Source organism: Blennius ocellaris, assembly GCF_963422515.1.
Source record: "Blennius ocellaris genome assembly, chromosome: 11".
NCBI lineage: Eukaryota > Metazoa > Chordata > Actinopteri > Blenniiformes > Blenniidae > Blennius > Blennius ocellaris.
This window is the reverse complement of record NC_137660.1, coordinates 3,921,457-3,944,605: the sequence shown is the minus strand read 5'-3', so window position 1 is coordinate 3,944,605 and position 23,149 is coordinate 3,921,457. Positions and strand designations below refer to the sequence as shown.

General features: G+C 45.0%; 1 protein-coding gene across 1 annotated transcript in view; it reads right to left on the bottom strand.

Moving 5' to 3' along the window:
- Nucleotides 1–23,149, bottom strand: part of tdrd12 (tudor domain containing 12) — a gene marked incomplete at both ends in the record, with an annotated part of 55,858 nt that overhangs the window by 17,658 nt on the left and 15,051 nt on the right. Inside the window, 8 exons of the mRNA XM_080505520.1 lie at nucleotides 1,013–1,149; nucleotides 1,214–1,331; nucleotides 3,878–4,006; nucleotides 5,921–6,112; nucleotides 16,583–16,710; nucleotides 16,782–16,935; nucleotides 20,878–21,060; nucleotides 21,731–21,838. Coding sequence (XP_080361646.1) covers nucleotides 1,013–1,149; nucleotides 1,214–1,331; nucleotides 3,878–4,006; nucleotides 5,921–6,112; nucleotides 16,583–16,710; nucleotides 16,782–16,935; nucleotides 20,878–21,060; nucleotides 21,731–21,838 — 1,149 coding nt within the window. The remainder of the gene's footprint in view (nucleotides 1–1,012; nucleotides 1,150–1,213; nucleotides 1,332–3,877; nucleotides 4,007–5,920; nucleotides 6,113–16,582; nucleotides 16,711–16,781; nucleotides 16,936–20,877; nucleotides 21,061–21,730; nucleotides 21,839–23,149) is intronic.

Here is a 23,149-nt window from a genome sequence, read left to right as displayed (position 1 = left end):
GCTCTGGAGGGGCTACGTCAGTACACTGTGTGGAGCTCTGGTAGGGCTACGTCAGTACACTGTGTGGAGCTCTGGAGGGGCTACGTCAGTACACTGTGTGGAGCTCTGGTATGGCTACGTCAGTACACTGTGTGAAGCTCTGGTGGAGCTACGTCAGTACACTGTGTGGAGCTCTGGTATGGCTACGTCAGTACACTGTGTGAAGCTCTGGTGGAGCTACGTCAGTACACTGTGTGGAGCTCTGGTAGGGCTACGTCAGTAAGTAAGTAAGTAAGTAAGTAAGTAAAGTAAGTAAAATGTATTTATAAAGCGCTTTTCACAGATAAAAATCACAAAGTGCTGTACAGGAGAAAATGGTAAAAACAACAATATAAAATGTATATACACGTGTAAAATTCAAGTGACACTAGTGAAAAACCCATCAACCAAAAGCTCTCCTAAATAAACAATAAATATGTCAGTACACTGTGTGGAGCTCTGGAGGGACTACGTCAGTACACTGTGTGGAGCTCTGGAGGGACTACGTCAGTACACTGTGTGGGGCTCTGGAGGGACTACGTCAGTACACTGTGTGGGGCTCTGGAGGGGCTACGTCAGTACACTGTGTGGGGCTCTGGTAGGGCTACGTCAGTACACTGTGTGGGGCTCTGGAGGGACTACGTCAGTACACTGTGTGGGGCTCTGGAGGGACTACGTCAGTACACTGTGTGGGGCTCTGGAGGGACTACGTCAGTACACTGTGTGGGGCTCTGGAGGGACTACGTCAGTACACTGTGTGGGGCTCTGGAGGGGCTACGTCAGTACACTGTGTGGAGCTCTGGAGGGACTACGTCAGTACACTGTGTGGGGCTCTGGAGGGACTACGTCAGTACACTGTGTGGGGCTCTGGAGGGGCTACGTCAGTACACTGTGTGGAGCTCTGGAGGGACTACGTCAGTACACTGTGTGGGGCTCTGGAGGGACTACGTCAGTACACTGTGTGGAGCTACGTCAGTACTCCAGTGTTTCTTACTTGAGCCAGGTTGGGGAAGTGCTGGGCCATGCAGAGGATCCTCCTGCCAAACAGGCCGGGGGAGGGGGGGAAGCCATAGTGGAGGACAGACCCGGCGTCCCTGATGTCCAGCTGCTCCAGACACTGGTCGGTGGTCACTGGAGGGACGACAGAGCGTCAGACCAGGGGAACCTCCTCCTCGGGACGAGCAACACACTTTACCCAGGATGAGGTGAGTGCCGGGGCCCACGTCTGTCCTCCACTGCTGGACCGCCCAGTCCAGCTGCTCCGGGACGTCCTGGTGTGTCTTCAGGCAGAACAGAGACCTGCTCTTCACCGCCTGCCACACAAAGCATGTCCACTGACCCAGGCTGTGGGCTAACACTAGCTCAACTGAAACACCAAACACTGACCATCGCCCTCCTCTTTACTTCAGCACATAATCGTTTCTTCTAACTGTGACGCAAAAGGAAACTTTCCATTAATTCATAAATCCAATATGTCTGCTGGCATGTCTGAACCTCTGAAAGTCACGTCAAACCACAGGAATTTAATAATTCACCACAAATGTGACTGTAAATAATCCGGAGGAATCAGCAATGAAGTCAGGAAATGTGTTTGGTTTCAATTCATCCTTTGCCTGAAGTGACCAGTGTGGTGTTTTTGTTAACGACGACAGTATTAACGGTCCAATGTCTCCAGGACTAAAATGAGACAGTGATGAGCTAAACATGCTGAGCAGAATGTGTTGGCTAGGGGACATTTCCTCCCAGTGTGTGGAATCTGTCTCCCAAACACTGGAAATGTCACGGCTCATATTATCAAGCCTCTTCAGTTACTCTCCAGTCCTGAGAACTTGTGAAAGTCCTCTTTGTAGTCCGATTCTCAAACTGGAGAGTAGAAGGGGATTAATACGGTGCTATAAATAAACAAATAAAATGATAATAATAATCCAACAACAATAACAATATAAGCGGTATAAAATATATAATTTCTTTATTTTCCATGTAACCCATTGGTGAATCTCCTTGATTGAATTTTGGTTCACAAGTGCAAATAAGAAAACAGACAAATAAACACAAAGAGAGTAAACATGAATCATTGACATGTAAATGACATGGAAGATCCTGAGCTGCTAATTCTTCCTCTGAAACCGTCCTCGTCAAAGAACGGACGTCTGCCAGCCAGCCAGCCAGCCAGTCTGACAGTCAGTCTGACAGACAGACAGTCAGTCAGTCTGACAGTCAGTCAGTCAGTCAGTCTGGCAGACAGACAGCCAGTCAGTCAGTCAGCCTGACAGTCAGCCCGACAGTCAGTCAGTCAGTCAGCCCGACAGTCAGTCAGCCCGACAGTCAGTCAGCCCGACAGTCAGCCCGACAGCCAGCCAGCCAGCCAGCCAGTCAGTCAGTCAGTCAGTCTGTCACTCCTATAGACGGACATCCTTGTTTCGCAGGGACTTTTTGTCACAACACCGGCACTTTTAAATGTGACCCCTCAGTGTACTGGTACTTTAAATGTGACCCGACTGTACACAACTGTACGGGACTGTACACACCGACCGTACACGACCGTACACGATTGTATGGGACTGTACACGACGACTGTACACAACTGTACGGGACTGTACACGACTGTACACACCGACCGTACACGCCGACTGTACGGGACTGTACACGACTGTACACACCGACTGTACGGGACTGTACACACCGACCGTACACGACTGTACACGATTGTATGGGACTGTACAGGACGACTGTACACGCCGACTGTACGGGACTGTACACGCCGACTGTACGGGACTGTACACGCCGACTGTACCGGAGCTTGTGAGCAGATCCTCCGTCTCCCGTCTGAACAATCACAGTTTAAAAGCAAATAAAGATCCAGAGGCTCAAAACTCCTGAAGTGAAACACAAAGTACTTTAGGAAAGGTGGAGAACGTCTGGCAGCAGAACTGGAGACATTTTAGGGATCGTTCCGTTACGTTCCGTTACATTATGGAACGCTACATTAAAGCTGAAAACCCATTTTTTTAGTTTGGCTTTTAACTCAGTCTAGGACAGAGTATTTATCCTGTATGCTCTGTTTTTATGAATCTCTGGAAGCTTCACCAACCTGCAGCACCGTCGCTCCTCCAGTCAGACCTGTGTTCTATGTACTGTTTCTATGTATTATTCTTCTATTTGTTTCTTAATGTACTGTTTCTATGTATTCTTCTTCTATTTGTTTCTTAATGTATTGTTTCTATGTATTCTTCTTCTATTTGTTTCTTAATGTATTGTTTTTATAGCTTTGTTGTAAAGCACTTTGGGTTCCACTGGGTTATTGTAAAGGGCTGTACAAATACAATTTGATTGATTTTGATTGATTGATTGATTATGGAACGTTATGGAACGTGATGGAATGTGATGGAATATTATAGAACGTGATGGAACGTTATAGAACGTTATGGAACGTTATGTTACGTTATGCTACGTTACATTATGGAACGTGATAGAACGTTACATTACGTTATGTTATGTTACATTATGGAAGGTTATGTTACGTTATGGAACATTATAGAACGTTACAGAACGTTATAGAGCATTACCGTACGTTATAGAACGTTATAGAACGCACACAGACGTGAGCCCGAGTGCAGCAGGACAACAAATGGTAGCGTCCCGCGACCACCAGCGTGCTAGCATCACATGAGGACATTGGGAGCCTGATGGAGTCTTCAAGTTACAACTAAAGTCTCTAGTCAGCAGTTTGAGCAGTTTTACCAAATGTGGGCCTCATGTTGTCATTTTAAATCACTGAGTCACTCGTCATGCTAGCAGAAGGTTCTGCTCAGATGGAGGATCAGGGTCTGACTGTGATTCAGTGTAGAACAGTCCTTACCTTGAACACGTCCTCAAGCTCCTGCAGTGAGTTGGTCACAATCACAGTCTTCTGTCCAGATGGAGGGTTCAACTCCAGCAGGGCCAGCAGGAGGGACAGTCTACTGCCGGCCTGGGTCACATGGAGGACCTGGGGGAGAGCAAACATCAGGGGGGCTCTGCACATCTGGACATCGGGGGGGGGACTCTGCACATCTGGACCTGGAGGTACAACCTGGTTCTATACAACCTTGTTCTATACAACCTTGTTCTATACAACCTTGTTCTATACAACCTTGTTCTATACAACCTTGTTCTATACAGGCTTTATGTGGCAATGTTTCAAGTAAAAGGCACTGTATTTGTGTTTTCGTTTCACGTTCATACAGCAGACTTCTTTTCTTGGAACACAAAGAAAATACTAGACAGTAACAAAAAAAGCCCCCAACTTAAACCAGACCACACGTTATCCAGTTAGACAAGAAATGCTAAGTATAGTCCAACTAACCAGAACAACCATGATAAAATGACTACTAACAATAAAGAAAATAATAATATGTAATCAGTATTAAGGGTAACCAGCCATCAAAGGCCCATTCTACTCTGAGTCCCCGAGTTTGAGAATTACATACGAGGCTTTATTCATTCAATAGCAGATTCTTCAGATGTGCAGGTAAAGTATATAGTTTAGGAAAGGTATTCAAGGCGGTAAAAATAAATGGTCTTTATCAGTAGCTGCAGCTTGTAGCCTTTCATGAGGGAAGGTATGGAAGATCTCCTGAAGCAGTGGTGGAAGTGTTCAGATTTACACTTCTGAGCAGCGAGAAGTTGTTCAAACAGCTTGTGTGACGTGTCGAGATGCTGGGACCTTGAGGAGGAAGACCCCAGGGCCTTCATGTTCTTTATCAACATCCCACTGATGCTGGGACCTTGAGGAGGAAGACCCCAGGGTCTTCATGTTCTTTATCAACATCCCACTGACTCTAAAAAGACTGAGACTTTGATTATTGCTCCAGAGCAGAAAGTCCCTTTGATTGTCACCCCCCTTGGTTCTCTGGGCTCCTTGGTTCAGTCGAGCATCACAAACCTTGGCGTTTGGTTTGACCAGTCTCTGTCCCTCAACAGCCATTCGAGACGTCTGGTCAAAAACTGTTTTTTCCATTTGAGGAACATCGCCAAGCTAAGGCCAATTCTATCCAACTCTGATCTAGAAGTGGTAGTTCATGCTTTTATCTCGTCTCGTTTAGATTATTGTAACTCCCTTTTTACTTGTTTTAACAAATCTGCTTTGAACCGACTTCAAAGGGTTCAAAGTGCTGCAGCGTGGCTTTTAACAGGATCTAGCAGACGGCCTCACATTACTCCTATTTTATATTCTCTGCACCGGCTCCCCATCAAATTTAGAATTGATTTCAAGATTTTAGTTTTGACATTTAGAGCGTTGCAAGGTCAGGCACCTAAATATGTGTCTGACTTGTTGTGCCCCTGGTACTCCTCCAGTCGCTCCCTTAGGTCCTCGGGCCAGAACCTCCTCACTGTTCCACGGACCCACTTTAAAACCAGAGGAGACTTGGCCTTTCAAGCTGCTGCTCCTAGATTGTGGAACGACCTTCCTTTGTCGCTGTGTGGAGCTGATCTGTGGATTCTTTTAAGAAGCAGCTGGAAACACGGCTGTTCAGACAAGCTTTTAGTTGACATGGCTGCGATTGGTTTTATCTTTATTCCGTCCGTACTATTCTATTGTTTTTATGCCTCTGTGAAGCACCTTGTGATTTTATCTGTGAAAGGTGCTATATAAATAAAGTTTCTTCTTCTGGCTCAGCAGCTTTCTAAACACAATGTTTGTCTATGTTCCACCTTGAGAGCTGCTCTCACCAGGTGAGTTGTGTGGATGTGACGACTGGCCAGAATGTAAACACCCTGGAAACGCAACCAAGGTTTTACACTTTCACTGGTAGCAGATGAGACGAGCGCTACACGCTGTTACTACCCTCAGTGGATTCAGAGCCAATCAGACTCCTTCCTGGATAAAAGCCCCCGGTGGCCATGATGAGTGTGGACTGACCTGCTGAACGTTGGCGTACAGCGCGGTTTCCTCCGGCACGCCGATGACGATGCAGGGCTGCGGCATGTGGTGGGCCAGCAGGCCCCGCATGGGCCCGGTCCAGGTTTTGGCCACAGCCAGCAGCTGGTGGGGGCTGAAGGACCCGGCGTCACTGGAGGACAGCTGCTGGAAGTGCTGGAGGATGGACTCCATCTGACACCAGGACACAAAGAGCTGCTGAGTCAGCATCTCACTGCTGAGTCAGCATCTCACTGCTGCTCTGCCACACTGCTGAGTCAGCATCTCACTGCTGAGTCAGCATCTCACTGCTGAGCATCGTCACCATCAGATCAACTGACGTGGCGTCTGCAGCCTCTGAGCCACAGTTTACCAACTTCACACCAAAATACAGTCCTGAGAGAATGAATGAATGAACAGTCGGCCAGTTTTCATCAGGGACCAGTGAATATGCTTTTAGAAAAGAATATTAATGACAGTTTGTACAGAACACATAATCCATCAAGATAAACGTATTCTATTACAAAAACTCTTTAAAATATACTTCTCACTAAAGCTATCACAATAAATAAATAAATGAAAACAAGACCATGGGCACTAATTTCTACTGATCTCCAACCTGCAACTGTCTAAATCGTTATGTTTACATAGAACCTGGATTTGTAGCCATTGAAAACTGTTTTTGTTTTGCTACCGACATCATCTTCAGAAACCTGCCACTGGAATATCAAAGGTGCCGTTTCAGCAGCCAAAATATAAACATGTGACCAGCTGTTCTTAAAGAAAGAGCATTAAAACCACGAGAGAAGTGTGAAACGGTGAAGGTTTTTCCAGGGTGAACTCTTATCCTCGTGTACAAACGGGACCTTGCTTCAGGAATCCTCAGGCTTTTCTGTGAAGCTAAAATGTAAAATATAAACTCAGGTGTCGTTTGCAAAATATAAATGCTGGAAATAAGTGTATAATTATAATGACAAATTTACTTGTGAAAGCTATTGACAATGTTTGGAGAAGTACATCAACAACTAAAACTGCCTCTTAAACATTTCATTTCTATGGTTTGGATTCCATCAGAGGAACCTGCATGTTTTCTTTTTTCATTTTACTGTCAAAGGCACTGTTTTATTATTTAGATTGCTTTATTTTTCTCATACATTACTTTGTTTTGGTGACGCTGAAGATTCCCGGTACCATGAATGCAGCGCAGTGCTGGAGCTTAGGGCTCAAAGCAGAGTTTGTCTCTGCAGCAGAGCAGCAGCAGAGCAGAGTAGAGCAGCAGCAGAGCAGTAGAGCAGCAGCAGTAGAGCAGCAGAGCAGCAGCAGTAGAGCAGCAGAGGAGAGCAGCAGCAGTAGAGCAGCAGAGCAGCAGCAGTAGAGCAGCAGAGGAGAGCAGCAGCAGAGCAGCAGAGGAGAGCAGCAGAGCAGCAGCAGTAGAGCAGCAGAGGAGAGCAGCAGAGCAGCAGAGGAGAGCAGCAGAGCAGCAGCAGCAGAGCAGAGCAGCAGCAGTAGAGTAGAGCAGCAGCAGAGCAGTAGAGCAGCAGCAGAGCAGTAGAGCAGCAGCAGAGCAGTAGAGCAGCAGCAGAGGAGAGCAGCAGCAGAGCAGCAGAGCAGCAGCAGCAGCAGCAGCAGAGCAGCAGCAGTAGAGCAGCAGAGCAGCAGCAGTGTAGAGCAGCAGCAGAGCAGTAAAGCAGCAGCAGAGTAGAGCAGCAGCAGAGCAGTAGAGCAGTAGAGCAGCAGAGCAGCAGCAGCAGAGCAGCAGCAGTGTAGAGCAGCAGCAGAGCAGTAAAGCAGCAGCAGAGTAGAGCAGCAGCAGAGCAGTAGAGCAGCAGCAGTAGAGCAGCAGAGCAGAGCAGTAGAGCAGCAGAGCAGAGCAGCAGAGCAGTAGAGCAGCAGAGCAGTAGAGCAGCAGCAGTAGAGCAGCAGCAGTAGAGCAGCAGAGCAGTAGAGCAGCAGCAGTAGAGCAGCAGAGCAGAGCAGCAGGGTGGTCCTGCCTGGAGGAGCAGCTGAGCCACTAGTGGAGCTGGTGAGTTTGTTCTGTTGAAGAACATCCTGGTGGGAGCTGAAATGTGATTTGACTGCTAAAACCAGCCAGGATGTGTTTATGGTGAACAAAAGTGTTGATTCTGAGCTGCTACTGGTTGTTAGCAGTTGCTAGCCGTTAGCTCTGTGGGGAAACATGCTAACGCACTGTGTGGCTGCTCAGCTAACATTAGCATGTGTCATTTAATCTTACACACCATGTGTGTTGTGTGTTGATGTGGACCGTCAACACACAACATGCAGATATCTTGTCCACAGGTCACTGGCAGTCCACTGAGGTCTGTCTGGAGGTGTACTTATTGGTTATTGACCGTCTGAAGGTGTCATTATTGGTTATTGGCCGTCTGAAGGTGTCATTATTGGTTATTGACCGTCTGAAGGTGTCATTATTGGTTATTGACAGTCTGAAGGTGTCATTATTGGTTATTGACCGTCTGAAGGTGTCATTATTGGTTATTGACCGTCTGAAGGTGTCATTATTGGTTATTGGCAGTCTGAAGGTGTCATTATTGGTTATTGACCGTCTGAAGGTGTCATTATTGGTTATTGACCGTCTGAAGGTGTCATTATTGGTTATTGACAGTCTGAAGGTGTCATTATTGGTTATTGGCAGTCTGAAGGTGTCATTATTGATTATTGACCGTCTGAAGGTGTCATTATTGGTTATTGACAGTCTGAAGTTGTCATTATTGATTATTGACCGTCTGAAGGTGTCATTATTGGTTATTGACCGTCTGAAGGTGTCATTATTGGTTATTGACCGTCTGAAGGTGTCATTATTGGTTATTGACCGTCTGAAGGTGTCATTATTGGTTATTGACAGTCTGAAGGTGTCATTATTGGTTATTGGCAGTCTGAAGGTGTCATTATTGATTATTGACCGTCTGAAGGTGTCATTATTGGTTATTGACAGTCTGAAGTTGTCATTATTGATTATTGACCGTCTGAAGGTGTCATTATTGGTTATTGACCGTCTGAAGGTGTCATTATTGGTTATTGACCGTCTGAAGGTGTACTTATTGGTTATTGACCGTCTGAAGGTGTCATTATTGGTTATTGGCCGTCTGAAGGTGTCATTATTGGTTATTGACAGTCTGAAGGTGTCATTATTGGTTATTGACCGTCTGAAGGTGTCATTATTGGTTATTGGCAGTCTGAAGGTGTCATTATTGGTTATTGGCAGTCTGAAGGTGTCATTATTGGTTATTGACCGTCTGAAGGTGTCATTATTGGTTATTGACAGTCTGAAGGTGTCATTATTGGTTATTGGCAGTCTGAAGGTGTCATTATTGATTATTGGCAGTCTGAAGGTGTCATTATTGGTTATTGACCGTCTGAAGGTGTCATTATTGGTTATTGACCGTCTGAAGGTGTACTTATTGGTTATTGACCGTCTGAAGGTGTCATTATTGGTTATTGGCCGTCTGAAGGTGTCATTATTGGTTATTGGCCGTCTGAAGGTGTCATTATTGGTTATTGACCGTCTGAAGGTGTCATTATTGGTTATTGACAGTCTGAAGGTGTCATTATTGGTTATTGACCGTCTGAAGGTGTCATTATTGGTTATTGACAGTCTGAAGTTGTCATTATTGGTTATTGACAGTCTGAAGGTGTCATTATTGGTTATTGACCGTCTGAAGGTGTCATTATTGGTTATTGGCAGTCTGAAGGTGTCATTATTGGTTATTGGCAGTCTGAAGGTGTCATTATTGGTTATTGACCGTCTGAAGGTGTCATTATTGGTTATTGACCGTCTGAAGGTGTCATTATTGGTTATTGACAGTCTGAAGGTGTCATTATTGGTTATTGACAGTCTGAAGGTGTCATTATTGGTTATTGGCAGTCTGAAGGTGTCATTATTGATTATTGGCAGTCTGAAGGTGTCATTATTGGTTATTGACCGTCTGAAGGTGTCATTATTGGTTATTGACCGTCTGAAGGTGTACTTATTGGTTATTGACCGTCTGAAGGTGTACTTATTGGTTATTGACCGTCTGAAGGTGTCATTATTGGTTATTGGCCGTCTGAAGGTGTCATTATTGGTTATTGGCCGTCTGAAGGTGTCATTATTGGTTATTGACCGTCTGAAGGTGTCATTATTGGTTATTGGCCGTCTGAAGGTGTCATTATTGGTTATTGGCGGTCTGAAGGTGTCATTATTGGTTATTGACCGTCTGAAGGTGTCATTATTGGTTATTGACCGTCTGAAGGTGTCATTATTGGTTATTGACCGTCTGAAGGTGTCATTATTGGTTATTGACCGTCTGAAGGTGTCATTATTGGTTATTGACCGTCTGAAGGTGTCATTATTGGTTATTGACCGTCTGAAGGTGTCATTATTGGTTATTGACCGTCTGAAGGTGTCATTATTGGTTATTGACCGTCTGAAGGTGTCATTATTGGTTATTGGCAGTCTGAAGGTGTCATTATTGGTTATTGACCGTCTGAAGGTGTCATTATTGGTTATTGACCGTCTGAAGGTGTCATTATTGGTTATTGGCAGTCTGAAGGTGTCATTATTGGTTATTGACCGTCTGAAGGTGTCATTATTGGTTATTGGCAGTCTGAAGGTGTCATTATTGGTTATTGACGGTCTGAAGGTGTCATTATTGGTTATTGGCAGTCTGAAGGTGTCATTATTGGTTATTGACAGTCTGAAGTTGTCATTATTGGTTATTGACCGTCTGAAGTTGTCATTATTGGTTATTGACAGTCTGAAGGTGTCATTATTGGTTATTGACCGTCTGAAGTTGTCATTATTGGTTATTGGCGGTCTGAAGGTGTCATTATTGGTTATTGACCGTCTGAAGGTGTCATTATTGGTTATTGACCGTCTGAAGGTGTCATTATTGGTTATTGACAGTCTGAAGGTGTCATTATTGGTTATTGGCAGTCTGAAGGTGTCATTATTGGTTATTGGCAGTCTGAAGGTGTCATTATTGGTTATTGACAGTCTGAAGGTGTCATTATTGATTATTGACCGTCTGAAGGTGTCATTATTGGTTATTGACAGTCTGAAGTTGTCATTATTGATTATTGACCGTCTGAAGGTGTCATTATTGGTTATTGACAGTCTGAAGTTGTCATTATTGGTTATTGACAGTCTGAAGGTGTCATTATTGGTTATTGACCGTCTGAAGGTGTCATTATTGGTTATTGGCAGTCTGAAGGTGTCATTATTGGTTATTGGCAGTCTGAAGGTGTCATTATTGGTTATTGACCGTCTGAAGGTGTCATTATTGGTTATTGGCAGTCTGAAGGTGTCATTATTGATTATTGGCAGTCTGAAGGTGTCATTATTGGTTATTGACCGTCTGAAGGTGTCATTATTGGTTATTGACCGTCTGAAGGTGTACTTATTGGTTATTGACCGTCTGAAGGTGTCATTATTGGTTATTGGCCGTCTGAAGGTGTCATTATTGGTTATTGGCCGTCTGAAGGTGTCATTATTGGTTATTGACCGTCTGAAGGTGTCATTATTGGTTATTGACAGTCTGAAGGTGTCATTATTGGTTATTGACCGTCTGAAGGTGTCATTATTGGTTATTGGCCGTCTGAAGGTGTCATTATTGGTTATTGGCCGTCTGAAGGTGTCATTATTGGTTATTGACCGTCTGAAGGTGTCATTATTGGTTATTGACAGTCTGAAGGTGTCATTATTGGTTATTGACCGCCTGAAGGTGTCATTATTGGTTATTGACAGTCTGAAGTTGTCATTATTGGTTATTGACAGTCTGAAGGTGTCATTATTGGTTATTGACCGTCTGAAGGTGTCATTATTGGTTATTGGCAGTCTGAAGGTGTCATTATTGGTTATTGGCAGTCTGAAGGTGTCATTATTGGTTATTGACAGTCTGAAGGTGTCATTATTGGTTATTGACAGTCTGAAGGTGTCATTATTGGTTATTGGCAGTCTGAAGGTGTCATTATTGATTATTGGCAGTCTGAAGGTGTCATTATTGGTTATTGACCGTCTGAAGGTGTCATTATTGGTTATTGGCAGTCTGAAGGTGTCATTATTGGTTATTGGCAGTCTGAAGGTGTCATTATTGGTTATTGACCGTCTGAAGGTGTCATTATTGGTTATTGACCGTCTGAAGGTGTCATTATTGGTTATTGACAGTCTGAAGGTGTCATTATTGGTTATTGACAGTCTGAAGGTGTCATTATTGGTTATTGGCAGTCTGAAGGTGTCATTATTGATTATTGGCAGTCTGAAGGTGTCATTATTGGTTATTGACCGTCTGAAGGTGTCATTATTGGTTATTGACCGTCTGAAGGTGTACTTATTGGTTATTGACCGTCTGAAGGTGTACTTATTGGTTATTGACCGTCTGAAGGTGTCAATATTGGTTATTGGCCGTCTGAAGGTGTCATTATTGGTTATTGGCCGTCTGAAGGTGTCATTATTGGTTATTGACCGTCTGAAGGTGTCATTATTGGTTATTGGCCGTCTGAAGGTGTCATTATTGGTTATTGGCGGTCTGAAGGTGTCATTATTGGTTATTGACCGTCTGAAGGTGTCATTATTGGTTATTGACCGTCTGAAGGTGTCATTATTGGTTATTGACCGTCTGAAGGTGTCATTATTGGTTATTGACCGTCTGAAGGTGTCATTATTGGTTATTGACCGTCTGAAGGTGTCATTATTGGTTATTGACCGTCTGAAGGTGTCATTATTGGTTATTGACCGTCTGAAGGTGTCATTATTGGTTATTGGCAGTCTGAAGGTGTCATTATTGGTTATTGACCGTCTGAAGGTGTCATTATTGGTTATTGACCGTCTGAAGGTGTCATTATTGGTTATTGGCAGTCTGAAGGTGTCATTATTGGTTATTGACCGTCTGAAGTTGTCATTATTGGTTATTGGCAGTCTGAAGGTGTCATTATTGGTTATTGGCAGTCTGAAGGTGTCATTATTGGTTATTGACGGTCTGAAGGTGTCATTATTGGTTATTGGCAGTCTGAAGGTGTCATTATTGGTTATTGACAGTCTGAAGTTGTCATTATTGGTTATTGACCGTCCGAAGTTGTCATTATTGGTTATTGACAGTCTGAAGGTGTCATTATTGGTTATTGACCGTCTGAAGTTGTCATTATTGGTTATTGACAGTCTGAAGGTGTCATTATTGGTTATTGGCAGTCTGAAGGTGTCATTATTGGTTATTGACAGTCTGAAGGTGTCATTATTGGTTATTGACGGTCTGAAGGTGTCATTATTGGTTATTGACCATCTGAAGGTGTCATTATTGGTTATTGCATAACATCGTCACCATCAGATCAACTGACGTGGCGTCTGCAGCCTCTGAGCCACAGTTTACCAACTTCACACCAAAATACAGTCCTGAGAGAATGAATGAATGAACAGTCGGCCAGATTTCATCAGGGACCAGTGAATATGCTTTTAGAAAAGAATATTAATGACAGTTTGTACAGAACACATAATCCATCAAGATAAACGTATTCTATTACAAAAACTCTTTAAAATATACTTCTCACTAAAGCTATCACAATAAATAAATAAATGAAAACAAGACCATGGGCACTAATTTCTACTGATCTCCAACCTGCAACTGTCTAAATCGTTATGTTTACATAGAACCTGGATTTGTAGCCATTGAAAACTGTTTTTGTTTTGCTACCGACATCATCTTCAGAAACCTGCCACTGGAATATCAAAGGTGCCGTTTCAGCAGCCAAAATATAAACATGTGACCAGCTGTTCTTAAAGAAAGAGCATTAAAACCACGAGAGAAGTGTGAAACGGTGAAGGTTTTTCCAGGGTGAACTCTTATCCTCGTGTACAAACGGGACCTTGCTTCAGGAATCCTCAGGCTTTTCTGTGAAGCTAAAATGTAAAATATAAACTCAGGTGTCGTTTGCAAAATATAAATGCTGGAAATAAGTGTATAATTATAATGACAAATTTACTTGTGAAAGCTATTGACAATGTTTGGAGAAGTACATCAACAACTAAAACTGCCTCTTAAACATTTCATTTCTATGGTTTGGATTCCATCAGAGGAACCTGCATGTTTTCTTTTTTCATTTTACTGTCAAAGGCACTGTTTTATTATTTAGATTGCTTTATTTTTCTCATACATTACTTTGTTTTGGTGACGCTGAAGATTCCCGGTACCATGAATGCAGCGCAGTGCTGGAGCTTAGGGCTCAAAGCAGAGTTTGTCTCTGCAGCAGAGCAGCAGCAGAGCAGAGTAGAGCAGCAGCAGAGCAGTAGAGCAGCAGCAGTAGAGCAGCAGAGCAGCAGCAGTAGAGCAGCAGAGGAGAGCAGCAGCAGAGCAGCAGAGGAGAGTAGCAGAGCAGCAGCAGTAGAGCAGCAGAGGAGAGCAGCAGAGCAGCAGAGGAGAGCAGCAGAGCAGCAGCAGCAGAGCAGAGCAGCAGCAGCAGAGCAGCAGCAGTAGAGCAGCAGAGTAGAGCAGTAGAGCAGCAGCAGAGGAGAGCAGCAGAGCAGCAGAGGAGAGCAGCAGAGCAGCAGCAGAGGAGAGCAGCAGAGCAGCAGCAGTAGAGCAGCAGAGGAGAGCAGCAGCAGAGCAGCAGAGCAGCAGCAGCAGAGCAGCAGAGCAGCAGCAGTGTAGAGCAGCAGAGCAGCAGCAGCAGAGCAGTAGAGCAGCAGCAGAGTAGAGCAGCAGCAGAGCAGTAAAGCAGCAGCAGAGTAGAGCAGCAGCAGAGCAGTAGAGCAGCAGAGCAGAGCAGCAGGGTGGTCCTGTCTGGAGGAGCAGCTGAGCCACTAGTGTCATTATTGGTTATTGACAGTCTGAAGGTGTCATTATTGGTTATTGACCGTCTGAAGGTGTCATTATTGGTTATTGACCGTCTGAAGGTGTCATTATTGGTTATTGACAGTCTGAAGGTGTCATTATTGGTTATTGACCGTCTGAAGGTGTCATTATTGGTTATTGACCGTCTGAAGGTGTCATTATTGGTTATTGACAGTCTGAAGGTGTCATTATTGGTTATTGACCGTCTGAAGGTGTCATTATTGGTTATTGACAGTCTGAAGGTGTCATTATTGGTTATTGACCGTCTGAAGGTGTCATTATTGGTTATTGACCGTCTGAAGGTGTCATTATTGGTTATTGACCGTCTGAAGGTGTCATTATTGGTTATTGGCCGTCTGAAGGTGTCATTATTGGTTATTGGCAGTCTGAAGGTGTCATTATTGGTTATTGACCGTCTGAAGGTGTCATTATTGGTTATTGACGGTCTGAAGGTGTCATTATTGGTTATTGACCGTCTGAAGGTGTCATTATTGGTTATTGGCAGTCTGAAGGTGTCATTATTGGTTATTGACCGTCTGAAGGTGTCATTATTGGTTATTGACGGTCTGAAGGTGTCATTATTGGTTATTGGCAGTCTGAAGGTGTCATTATTGTTTATTGACAGTCTGAAGGTGTCATTATTGGTTATTGACAGTCTGAAGGTGTCATTATTGGTTATTGACCGTCTGAAGGTGTCATTATTGGTTATTGACCGTCTGAAGGTGTCATTATTGGTTATTGGCAGTCTGAAGGTGTCATTATTGGTTATTGACCGTCTGAAGGTGTCATTATTGGTTATTGACAGTCTGATAAGGACATTAGATACATTTAGATGAATTGTGTTTATTTGACAGCTGAAGTAATTGATCAGCGTGTGTGTGTGTGTGTGTGTGTGTGTGTGTGTGTGTGTTTGTGTAATCCTGGATAAAGGACCAGACGTCACCTGGAGTTCTTATGATGCTTCTCAGCCAAAGGCCACCTGCTCCCCAGGGGGGCTTCAGGTTCTCCAACTCATTTGGAGGATTCCTGATTTTTATTTTTGATTTGACTGAGGTCTCAGAAAATTTTAGTTGCTACTTTCTTCTTTTGTTTTCTTTTGTATGGGGTGAAGCTTGAGACCACAAATAACTGGATCAGAGGGTTTGAAAATTGACAATTGAACTGATATCAGAATCACAACAGTTGAATCAGATAAATCTATCATTTCTTGTTCATGTGCTGCTTTTCTTCACATGTTCATATTTGTTTAAATATAATTTGTTCAATTTTTTCATTGAATGTTGTTGTGTCATCGTTGGGTTGGAGGTTTCTTTCATCCTCACACTGCCAATATCCTCAAGAACCTTGAAGAGCCTTGAATCTAGTGGAGGTTAGACATCGTGAAGTTTATTATGTTCAGCTTGGTCAAGATTTACATTATTGTCTGACCACTAAACTGAAAACGGTGAAAGTAACATCAGCTAAAACATCTGCAATTCAAACAATTTTACTGACAAAGTAAAAAAAAAGACTGTCCGGCCCTGGTTTGGCCCTCGGGGGGAATAGTTGAGGACCCCTGCTTTAATATTTACATCTTAAACATTTAGAATTTCAAAGATTGTAAAACAACACTGACTTTGTTTTAATCCCAGTTTTAACCGAGTTGTAACTGTTCTAGTCATGTTCGCATTTGAGCTTTTTTCATCTCTTATCAGTTGCTGAATTGTTTCAACAAAGGAAGAAATTCTCTCAATATGTGGAAATATTAGCAAACACAGCAGCCATACTTCTGAATAAATACTGTGTTTGTATCGTATCGATTCCCTCATCAGGTGTCCTGTGGTGCTGAGCCGGACTGAGCCCTCACCTGGTCTGGAGCCACGGTGAAGAGCTGGTCGGCCTGGTCCAGGACCAGGTGACAGACCCTCATGAACAGGAAGCAGTGGTGGGCCAGCAGACGCAGCAGGCTGAAGGGGGTGGTCACCAGCAGCAGGCCTGGGGAGAACACGACCAGTGTGCTAACCGCTGTGGCTGGCTGGGTTCAGGTTTAGACTGATGACACTCACAGTTGTGGGGGATCTTGAGGGTCTTGGCCTCCTCCGGGGCCAGGCCCAGCAGCACGGCCATCGGACGCAGGAGGGGGCCCACCTTGCTCTCCTGCAGCACCTCGTACACCTCGTGAACCTTCTTCCAGCCGACACAGAGTAGCACTGCTATCGGCTAAACACAACACACAGTCAAGCTGTGACTCATCGGCTGGTTACTTTACCAGCAGTGACACGTTTAGGAGAAACCTTTAACTTTTCTTTTTATTCTTTTAAGTTCAAAGGTTGGCGGCTAGCTGCCGGAGCACGCTCCGATGGGGCACCACCGGGGCTTGTTCCAGAGGCTCGCCGCTAACCGGCTAGCCGCCGGAGCACGCTCCGATGGGGCACCACCGGGGCTTGTTCCAGAGGCTAGCCGCTAACCGGCTTGCTGCCGGAGCACGCTCAGATGGGGCGCCACCGGGGCTTGTTCCAGAGGCTCGCCGCTAACCGGCTAGCCGCCGGAGCACGCTCCGATGGGGCACCACCGGGGCTTGTTCCAGAGGCTAGCCGCTAACCGGCTAGCTGCCGGAGCACGCTCAGATGGGGCACCACCGGGGCTTGTTCCAGAGGCTAGCCGCTAACCGGCTAGCCGCCGGAGCACGCTCAGATGGGGCACCAGCGGGGCTTGTTCAAGAGGCTAGCCGCTAACCGGCTTGCTGCCGGAGCACGCTCAGATGGGGCGCCACCGGGGCTTGTTCCAGAGGCTAGCCGCTAACCGGCTTGCTGCCGGAGCACGCTCAGATGGGGCGCCACCGGGGCTTGTTCCAGAGGCTAGCCGCTAACCGGCTAGCTGCCGGAGCACGCTCAGATGGGGCACCACTGGGGCTTGTTCCAGAGGCTAGCCGCTAACCGGCTAGCCGCCGGAGCACGCTCAGATGGGGCACCACCGTGGCTTGTTCCAGAGGCTCGCCGCTAACCAGCTAGCCGCCGGAGCACGCTCCGATGGGGCACCACCGGGGCTTGTTCCAGAGGCTCGCCGCTAACCGGCTAGCCGCCGGAGCACGCTCCGATGGGGCACCACCGGGCTTGTTCCAGAGGCTAGCCGCTAACCGGCTAGCTGCCGGAGCACGCTCAGATGGAGGAGACAAAACACCCAGTACAAAGCGGAGGATGTAAAAAACCACAGGAGTCATAAGTTCTGTCGCCCGGCTGAGATTATTGTTGAACATCACATATCTGTGGAGCTTTGAAGTGTAAATTTAAAGGTTATTATAGCAACATTTCACCAGTCTGGTCACTCAGGATGAACCTGGACTGAAGTACTTTAAATATTATTTAATCATTATCTTGTATACATCTTTTATACATGTTTACTGTATATATGTATTTATAGTGTATACATCTTTGTATTGTTCAGTTATGTGATTTTAAATAATCATAACCTATTTGAGGTTTAGTTCGTTCAACATCAACTGGTCCTACAATTTGAAATGTTTTTGTTTTAACCGATTCATCGATTAATTGAAAATAATAATTGATGTATTATTATACTAATGGTTAGTTCCAGCCCTCCCCACATGTTCTGGTCATGTCCTGCCCTGGCAACGTATTGGGCTCTAATCTTTAAAACACTGCCAGAGACTCGTAATATTGTCCTTCAACCCAAAGCTCTGGTTGATATATTTGGCATCACAGATAAAAAATACTTCTATATTGAGGAAAAGTCACAAAAAATCATTGCCTTTACAACACTACTGGCACACAGAAGAATATTACTGCATTGGAAAGCAACAAGCCCCCTGAAGCATCTGATGAGTGAGCTGATGCAGTTATAAAGTTAGAAAAGATCAAATAATCACTTGGAGGGTCCAAAGAAACATTCCATTCTATCTGGGATCCCATGTTGACTCACTGGAGCAAACTGAGCTCTTTACCAGAGACTATTGAACTCTTCAACCGTTCTCATGGTAGAATGTAAGAAATCCTGGCTGCATGCATTGATTGATGGATTTACTCAAAGCCTTTTCATGTACATGTATAGATTTTCTGCCCTTTGCTTTCTTTGTGTGTATGCATATGTATATACATGTGCGTATATTTTATATCCTTTGCTTTAGAAATGTGTGTAAAATCAAACTTTCCTCGGCTTAAATATGGCTGTTAAAGTTTGTTTATTTTATTTTTTTCTCTTTTGTATTCACCTACCATGTCTAATATAACTGGCTGTGATTCTCATTGGGTGTATCCTGTGTTCAAATGGGGGGGGTGGGGGGGGGGGGGCTGCTTGTTCAGCTGTGTATACAAATACAATCTCAATGTACTAATTTAATAAAGCTTTAAAGCATCATTGATTTATGAAATATAACTTTTTTCCTGATTGTTCCACCCTCCACTCACTCTGGTTAGCGTCTCTCACTTAACAGTAGCATTAAGGAACAACTCGTTTACTGACATCTTTACATGACTCTAGCGTGTCAGTGGCTGCTGTCAGGTATCTGTCCTGCTGTCAGGAATCTGTCCTGCTGTCAGGTATCTGAGGTGTCCTGCTGTCAGGTATCTGTCCTGCTGTCAGGAATCTGTCCTGCTGTCAGGTATCTGAGGTGTCCTGCTGTCAGGAATCTGTCCTGCTGTCAGGTATCTGTCCTGCTGTCAGGTATCTGTCCTGCTGTCAGGAATCTGTCCTGCTGTCAGGTATCTGTCCTGCTGTCAGGTATCTGTCCTGCTGTCAGGTGTCTGTCCTGCTGTCAGGAATCTGTCCTGCTGTCAGGTATCTGTCCTGCTGTCAGGTATATGTCCTGCTGTCAGGTATCTGTCCTGCTGTCAGGTATCTGTCCTGCTGTCAGGTATCTGTCCTGCTGTCAGGTATCTGAGGTGTCCTGCTGTCAGGAATCTGTCCTGCTGTCAGGAATCTGAGGTGTCCTGCTGTCAGGTATCTGTCCTGCTGTCAGGTATCTGTCCTGCTGTCAGGTATCTGTCCTGCTGTCAGGTATCTGTCCTGCTGCCAGGTATCTGTCCTACTGTCAGGAATCTGTCCTGCTGTCAGGTATCTGTCCTGCTGTCAGGTATCTGTCCTGCTGTCAGGAATCTGTCCTGCTGTCAGGTATCTGTCCTGCTGCCAGGTATCTGTCCTACTGTCAGGAATCTGTCCTGCTGTCAGGTATCTGTCCTGCTGTCAGGTATCTGTCCTGCTGTCAGGAATCTGTCCTGCTGTCAGGTATCTGTCCTGCTGTCAGGTATCTGAGGTGTCCTGCTGTCAGGTATCTGTCCTGCTGTCAGGTATCTGTCCTGCTGTCAGGTATCTGAGGTGTCCTGCTGTCAGGTATCTGAGGTGTCCTGCTGTCAGGTATATGTCCTGCTGTCAGGAATCTGTCCTGCTGTCAGGAATCTGTCCTGCTGTCAGGTATCTGTCCTGCTGTCAGGTATCTGAGGTGTCCTGCTGTCAGGTATCTGTCCTGCTGTCAGGAATCTGAGGTGTCCTGCTGTCAGGTATCTGAGGTGTCCTGCTGTCAGGTATCTGTCCTGCTGTCAGGAATCTGAGGTGTCCTGCTGTCAGGTATCTGTCCTGCTGTCAGGTATCTGTCCTGCTGTCAGGAATCTGTCCTGCTGTCAGGAATCTGTCCTGCTGTCAGGAATCTGTCCTGCTGTCAAGTATCTGAGGTGTCCTGCTGTCAGGTATCTGTCCTGCTGTCAGGTATCTGTCCTGCTGTCAGGTATCTGTCCTGCTGTCAGGAATCTGTCCTGCTGTCAGGTATCTGTCCTGCTGTCAGGTATCTGTCCTGCTGTCAGGTATCTGAGGTGTCCTGCTGTCAGGTATCTGTCCTGCTGTCAGGTATCTGTCCTGCTGTCAGGTATCTGTCCTGCTGTCAGGTATCTGTCCTGCTGTCAGGTATCTGAGGTGTCCTGCTGTCAGGTATCTGTCCTGCTGTCAGGTATCTGTCCTGCTGTCAGGTATCTGAGGTGTCCTGCTGTCAGGTATCTGTCCTGCTGTCAGGTATCTGAGGTGTCCTGCTGTCAGGTATCTGTCCTGCTGTCAGGTATCTGTCCTGCTGTCAGGTATCTGAGGTGTCCTGCTGTCAGGTATCTGTCCTGCTGTCAGGTATCTGAGGTATCTGAGGCGTCCCGGTCATGTCCTCACCCCGGGGCCAGAAGAGCAGGTGTAGATGGAGGCCAGGAGGATGTGGGAGAGCAGAGGGTGGAGGTAGCTGAGGGGCTGCTGGGCGGTGGGGGAAATGATGAGCGTGTTGTTTCCTCGAGCCACAGACGGCCAGCTGTACCGGTCAGTGGGAGACAAGGTCAGGTACTGCTTCTTCTTCAGCACCTGAACACAAACAGGGAACCTCAGTCATGTTCTATGTGGAATCAAAGTCTCATCACTGCTGCTGACACTCGTCCTCACAAACTAGCCAAAGCACTTCTGCTGATCGTCACACTGTTGTGGTAAACTGTCCTGTTTATGTTGGTTTGAACTGTTTCAAATAAAAAAAGGAAAAAGATTCAACTGGTTCAACCACATGAACATAATCTCTAGAAGTAGTACTTGTGAAGCTGAAGTATTATATCAATATTTCTCAGGCTGGTCAGGCCAATACTACAGTTTCTGAAAACTCTCTTGCTTTTCAATTAAATTGGAAAAATGGTCAAACTGGTTTGAACAAAGCCCATGTATGTTTCCAAGGTGCTATTTGTGCCTAAACCACCTCTGACACCAGAATTAATCAAGAAAAACACCATTTATAATAAATGGTAAACATACTTTTATCCAGTCCAACTACATAGTAAATAGACATATTTACTGCTGCATTTAACAGCAAAGAATTCACAAGAGCAGCAAGAATCCATCTGTTTTGCTCTTTAATTAGAATAAACTGAGGGTCTCTTGTTTCTATGAGATGTATTTAAACGTCAATCAGTTGACTGAATGGACTGAATCTGTCATGAACTGTAAAATTCACCTGTAACTACAATCATGACGTGATTCTATTTCTTACCCAGCGGAAAACGTCTGTGAGGGGAGCGTCGTCCAGGCTGCTGCAGGTTTCCAGCTGGAGGGCGGAGTGCACCAGAATCCCACTCTTCTTCAGATCCATGGGAAAAAGCTAGGGATGGTGAGAAAAGAGTAAGAAAAAGGCTGGAGCCATAACCACAAAAAGCCAACATCCTGAGTAAGATGATATACAATTTCGTTGTACCTGTACCTGTACAATGACAATAAAGCTTCTGATTCTGATATCATTCTTTTTTTGGGGGGATCCAGTTGATAATTACAGTGAAAAAGAGTGGACTGAGGATTGAACCCTGAGGTACACCCTGGGTCAGGTCTAATGAACTGCAGGAACCACACAGCTAACAGATAATGAGTGTTGAATGAGATGAAAGCCATCAGTCTGTTGCATTAACTGCCACAAGAAGCGTTTTCCCCGAGTTCAGCCAGTTTGTGTAGAAGTGACAGGTTTTGGGTTTGAAGCTCAGCGATGGTCAACTGCTGTGGCGACACATTCAATAGTCCTGGTCGACCCAGTCCACAGCGGGAAGACGTTCCTGAAAAGAGTTCACTGTTGTTTGTAATGAATCCTGTGAGGCCTGTCGTGCTTTAAAAAGCTTCTTGGATTCAAAATCAAATGTGATTCGGAGTGAGGATGAATTCTGTGGACGGTTGATCCACAGCAAGTCGCTGCAGTTGTGGATTCTTCAGGTGTCGTTGAAGCGTCGGTCCATCCTGTCCTTGTGTCTCACAACCAAAGTCCCAAGAAGCCATTTTTTTTATTACTGTGGTGGCTTGATTCTTTCCAAACGTTAAAGTTCCTCTAGCAGGAGCCACAAGGGAAAATTACAACTTTAGGACCAAGTGTCGGTTGTTGATGTACATCTCTAATACATGGTCAGTACCTTTCAAAAGGAAATCCATCATTACACTCAGGTACAAACGGATGTCCAGCATTCATATTTTGCTAACGATACTGGGGTTTGTTGACATTTTAGCGTCACAGAAACTCACAAAGATTCTGGAGGCGAGATCTTTTTGTACACTGGAGCTCTCACCATCTCCAATCACTGGAAAATACATTTACCTTCAGTGTCACAACATGTATACTATTCTCCTGGCTTTAAAACTCTTTCTTTGAGAAAGTCTGGTGTTTTTCAAGATGAATTCTCTGTGCAGAAGTGATACCATTAATGGGAAGTATATTTTAAAGATTGGGTTTGGTTTTCTGGTAGAATCACTTCAACGTGTGAAGCTCCAGCTGACTTTGATTCTTCAGTGAAAATAACTCAGACTGCTTTCAAAACACGACACTTGCCATCAAACGTAACTAGACGGAACCAAAGTAAAGCAAACGAGGGTCAACATGAGAAGAAAGCCTGTGCAGACAAAATGGTGTATGAGAGTGAAACTGAACAATTCACTA